General features: G+C 34.4%; 1 protein-coding gene across 1 annotated transcript; it reads right to left on the bottom strand.

The window, feature by feature from the left end:
- Window positions 1-2,109: 2,109 nt before the first annotated feature.
- LOC109185805 (ethylene-responsive transcription factor ERF098-like) lies at window positions 2,110-2,856 on the bottom strand. The gene has a single exon (XM_019335748.1). The coding sequence runs from the start codon at window positions 2,813-2,815 to the stop codon at window positions 2,408-2,410; it is 408 nt and encodes a 135-aa protein (XP_019191293.1). The 5' UTR covers window positions 2,816-2,856; the 3' UTR covers window positions 2,110-2,407.
- Window positions 2,857-5,703: the final 2,847 nt, after the last annotated feature.

The following is a 5,703-nucleotide window of genomic DNA, read 5'->3' as shown; positions in this document are numbered from 1 at the left end:
CTCTCAGCAGTCAATATATACATCAACTTGATTAATATAAAAATTGTGGGCACCTATATATATATTATCACAAAGTAGTGTCGTTCAATTCTATATATATTTGCTGGTAAATTTACTATTAGTTGATAGCTGATTACATACAAAATGACTTTTTTAAAAAAGCTAATCAAAGAGTAGCTTTTTGAATTTTAGTGTTTTGAAACAATAAACTGTTATAAAAAAATAATAATCAAACACTCATATTAATTGATTAACAAAGCCAAACAGCTATAGTAATCAAATAAAACAAAATTAACTGATATGCTAATTATTTTATCAAACTGAGCCTTAAACTAAACAGCATACTAATTTGGATTGAACTGGTTATTTAAATGTGCGTGTCTACTTTCGTATGTATATCAGCATTCATGCAACTAACTACAAATTTTATAGGTGCTTGACCATATATATATATATATATATATATATATATATATATATATATATATATATATATATTTATCCAAGAACATCAGCGTACGTAATACCTAGTACATAGGGTTTGAACAATGAGTGTTGGAGGGTAGTTTAAAAAGTTGAATCCAGCATCTCCTCATAGAAATTTGGATTTGATTATTATGCAAATATAAAAAAAATAAAGTTATGCATTTGTTATTAACCATAACTTTTGGCGTAATTATAAACGCTTGATTCTGAGTGTTGGGAGGGGATTATTGTTGCATGGCATCCAATCAAGTCTAACACCCTGTCATCGAAACCTGTAGCGTTGATTGTTATGCAAGTATTTCAGTGTAGTGATATATATATATATATATATATATATATATATATATATATATATATATATATATATATATATATAGTGAAAGGTTCCCGTACGGATGAATGCTTCCTGTGCAGATGTGCGGTGGATTAATGTGCGTGAGATTTGTATTCAATGTGCGTGAGTGTTGTGATTAATGTGCCTGAGATTTGTACTTAATATGCGTGAATGTGTAAAATGCAGCAGAAAATATTGATGTTAGCTTCTTCCCCATCCCAGTAGCCATTGTACCCCTCCCTGATGATGATGATGCGGAGGCGAGCTATGGTGGTTAAGAATTATGGGAATAATACAACAGAAATCCATATTTAGCTGCTGTGCAAATTTTACTGTGTGTGCGTCATCTATATAAACATTCAACTGCACTAAAGGTAGCTGATAATCCAGAATCTATGACCAAATTGAAGGAAGAAGTAACAAGAAGCTTGGGCGTTAATGTGCGTGAGTTTCTGTTTTACTTCCTTCTGAGCTCGTAATTCTGAAATACTCACGCATATTAAGCACAAATCTCACGCACATTAAACACAATACTCAGGCACATTAAGTACAAAACTCACGCATATTAACATGACGCACATTGAGTACAAATCTCAGGCACATTGAGTACAAATCTCACGCACATTAAGTATAAATCTCATGCACATTAATCCACCGCACATCCGCAACGGAAGCCACAAATGCACATGATCCCTTCCCTATATATATATATATATATATATATATATATATATATATATATATATATATATATATATATATATATATATCATCCATGTTTACAAAGTTTAGCAAAACAATTGAGTTGACAACTTCATCAAAGTGGTCAGATAGTTGACTTGGTAACTACAAGATTATAAGTTAAATTCTCAGAAGGCACTATAAAATTAATTATTGATGCTTTTTTTTTTTTTTTTATATAGTGAAATTTTTAAATCTCAATTAGATTTAAATTTTATATTAAACATTATAGTATTATAATTGGATTTGAATTCATCTGTCGAACACATTACACACTGTTCCGACAGGTTTAGAAAAACAATTTGGTCAAATATAATTGGATTTGAATTCACCTTAAATACTGAAGTTTTTTTTTTTTTTTTTTTTTAATTGTAAAGTTTGAAATACGTCGTTAAAGCAGCCATAATTCCACGTTTCAACTATTTGACCAAATTGTTTTTCTAAACCTGTCGGAACAGTATGTTCGACTCCTGCTACCCTCAAGATCTAAAAATATTTTCTTTTTAGAAAAAAAAATGCAATAATGAATCTAAGCTTCATTACTTGGAAAAGGAAATACATGAACCCTTTCATTAATCTTCCCAAATAAAAAAGAACACAAGAAAAGGGTTTGGTGATAACAATAATGTTGTACCAAACAGACCATAGATGAGAAGCAGATTGGGAAATTAAGCTCGATCGAGTTTCTACTTATGGGAGAATTGGAAAGCCATACCCCAAATATAGAAACAAAAAAAAAAAAAAGTAAAAAACTAACCAGCAAAATGCCATGAAAAAAGTAGTAGATCAAAGGACGGAGTACTATGTTACAGAACATAAACCTTAATTTCATCAAACTCTCTTCTTCTAATCGTCTCCGTCTAGAAGCCTCTCCAACAGGCCATCTTCGTACTCAATCTCGAAAACCTCTTTCGGTTTCCCGGTGGAAGGGCCGCTGGCCTTCTCCGGGCCACCGCCGGCGCGCGTAACCGAGGGGTAGTAGCAAGGAGGGTTGGGGAGCTGAGAATAATACTCATTAGGGAAGTTCAAGATCGCAAGATGAGCCCTCAGTTTAAATGCCGCCCGGTCGTATGCCCTGGCGGCGTCCTCCGGCGTATCATAAGTTCCCAGCCACTGCCTCGCCCCCTGCCGCGTCGGGTCGCGTATCTCCGCCGCGTATTTCCCCCACGGCCGTCGCCGGACGCCGCGATACTTCACCTCCTCTTTCCCCTTCCCCCCTTGAATCGCCTTTCCCTTTGAAGAACTCCCCTCCATCTTTATTTTGTTCAAAAAAATTGTAGAGAGAAATAATGTTGTAATATGTTGGCTGTATTATATGCCCAATCATATAGGAGTATATATAGGCGTGTGAAGGCCACATAGACACTTAAATTCTATAATAATATATATATAGGTCCGAATTGAACATATAAGCGAGGTCATCTCGATCATTCATTCTATTTGGTTTGGAGAATCCAATGGTTTAAAGCTGTTCGAGCATTATCCTTTCAAAAAAAAAAGAAGCTGTTTGAGCATATTTGATATTCCATTCTCGATCAAGCCCGGGAAGAAAAAGAACAGGAAAACGTGAACTCCTATTCCACATAAGGATTTTAATGATTTTTCCATGTTTGAGTATAAAAGATTGTTTAACTGAGACGAATTGAAGAAGAAAACATAGACACCACCCAAGTACACTTTTCTCGTCTAGATGATACTTGAAAATAAATGTTTGGAAGAAGAGATTATGAGAACATTTTGGAGTGTGAACAAAAGTGCTTGTTCGGAAGTATGAATGAGCACAATTAAAATCATAAACACTAACAGTTTAGAGGTTTTTGAGTAGAGCGCGGTGACTCGTCAGCTAAAAAATTAAAGTTAAGAGGCTTTTAAGGTTGAGTACGAAGATGGCTGGTTGGAGAGGCTTCTTGGAGGAGACGATTAGAAGAAGAGCTAGAATTGATGAAATTAAGGTTTATGTTTGTTTTTTTTTTTTTTTTTTTTTTTTTTTGGTGCGTATGAAATTAAGGTTTATGTACTGTAACATAAGTACTCCGACTACTTTTTCTATCTTTTCATGTTCTTATGTTTTTATGGAATTTTGTTGCTTAAATTTTACTTTTTTTTTTTTTTTTTGGTGGGGGAGGGTGGAGGGGAGGGGGAGTGTTTCTAGATCTGGGGAATGGCTTCCAATTTTCCCATAGGTAGAAATTCGAGCTTAATTACACAATATGCCCTCCATCTATGGTCTGTTTGGCACAACATTGTTATAAGATCAAACGTTTAATTTATCACAACGCCAAAAGTTATAATCACTGCTAAAAATACATTTATATTTCATTATACTTACATAGCAGTCAGCTCTACTATTAATAACAAAATTCTAGACTCGATTTTTCGAACCTATACCGAACATAAGAGTTATTATATTTTCTATTTTTCAATTCATGAGGGTAGTGGGACTCAAATTTACCATTCAACAGGTCTATACTAGAATATATATATATATATATATAAAGGGTACTGGGCTTAGGTTATGTAAAAAAAAAAAAAAAAAAAAAAAGGAAAAATGTCACTTTTTCTCTTTGTGTTGTATATATTTATAGTATTTTTTTTTCGCCTGTAAATAATTCAAGTGTCAAGTCGTAAAAAAAGAGGTAAAAAAAACAAGTGATATTTTATAATTTCATTTTTTAACATAATGTGCATGCAGAAATAGGAGCATCTATCGAAATCTTTCCTTACTGTATAATATGTCACTATCGTATTATTTATTAAAGATGTATAAATAAATATTAGATGGTTCATTTTTGTGCCATATACACTTGTAAGTTGCTAGGAAGTTTCTTTACAGTTGTGCTAAGGAAATTCGATTTTCCAACCAAATCTAGGATATGATGTAATATTCAAAGGAACATTTGAGGACTGGAACTGATTTTACTGGGTAAGCATTATGTTATCAGCAAATAGTGTGTTAGGAACACTTGTATTAGGATTTTGATGATATTAATGTAATCTAGAATGTAGACCTCTAACCTTTGTTATTTGTTAATCGCTACTTTCGTCCTAGACGAGAGTTGCCATAACTCACACTATAATTCGTGTTAAGATAGTCAAAGACACGAAAACGAGTTATGCTTAGATGTTAGGGCTATCAAGATAAAAGAAGGGTCAAGACACGAAGTATGAAGCGTCCTCAACGAAAGTTAATCAGGAGTTGTCATCTACCATGAAGAGACAGTCTTATTTATGACAACCCTTCAAGACATTCTTCGTCTTCAATAACTAGAAGAATGTCTTCATTGTCTGATTTGACAACATCCTAGGAACAAAAAGGACCTCAACATATGGGACATGCATACCAAGGAGCATTAAATGAAGTTGTACTATTCTAAAGCTAATAGACAAAACCCTAAGGCTATCTATGCCACCAACGGCTACAAGGTACAAAACCTATTAATGGAGCATTTAGTGCGAGAAGCTCCCAGGTCCTTACCCACTGGATATTAGGTTTGAAAATTTCATCTCCCTCCAACGGATGGAATTTTCCTCACCTATATAAACTCACCTTCATCAACTAAGGAGGTGCCGGTTCTTTTCACTCGATCTAACCTCTAAGCAAAAGCTCTTAAATCTTCTAAGTTCTCATCAAGCTTTTGAGAACCAGTGTTAAGGTGTTAAGATATTTGAAGAAGTCCATTGATCCTCATCTTACACCTTGAAGAAGTCTTGCATCTTGTACGAAGCAACCATCCTTCATCAGTCAAGACTTCATCACGTTGGAGAAATCAGAATTCATTTTCTACCAACCTCAACTCTGAAGAAGAAGTTGATAGAGGCGGAGTAAACTCGTGGAGTTGAAAAACCTGCAGGAAGCTGTCCAACTTAGTGATCAAGGAAGCTTCTTGTGTATTTGTACTAACGAGTGATAGTGCAAACCTTCCATAAGTTGTGAAAGAAGAGTGGAGTAGGCAAAGTTGGCCGAACCACTATAAACTCTCTCGTCTCCTTATCTCTTTATTTACTTTATCTATTCTCTGCATCATATCATCTTCCTAACTCAATCCGAAAGTTTCCCTAATAACGTCAAAACCGTGCAAAGCAAGTAAATGAATTTAGTATTTCCGCTGCGCCAAAACACCGAAAGGTTGTTATTCTGCAAA

The sequence above is a fragment of the Ipomoea nil genome, unplaced genomic scaffold (genome assembly GCF_001879475.1).
Source record: "Ipomoea nil cultivar Tokyo-kokei standard unplaced genomic scaffold, Asagao_1.1 scaffold1361, whole genome shotgun sequence".
NCBI classification, from domain to species: Eukaryota; Viridiplantae; Streptophyta; class Magnoliopsida; order Solanales; family Convolvulaceae; genus Ipomoea; species Ipomoea nil.
Note: the sequence above shows the minus strand (reverse complement) of the source record. Positions and strands in the feature narration are given on the sequence as shown.

Excerpts from the sequence above, each read along its gene's own strand:
- LOC109185805 (XM_019335748.1), bottom strand. The coding sequence starts at position 2,815 with ATGGAGGGGAGTTCTTCAAAGGGAAAGGCGATTCAAGGGGGGAAGGGG.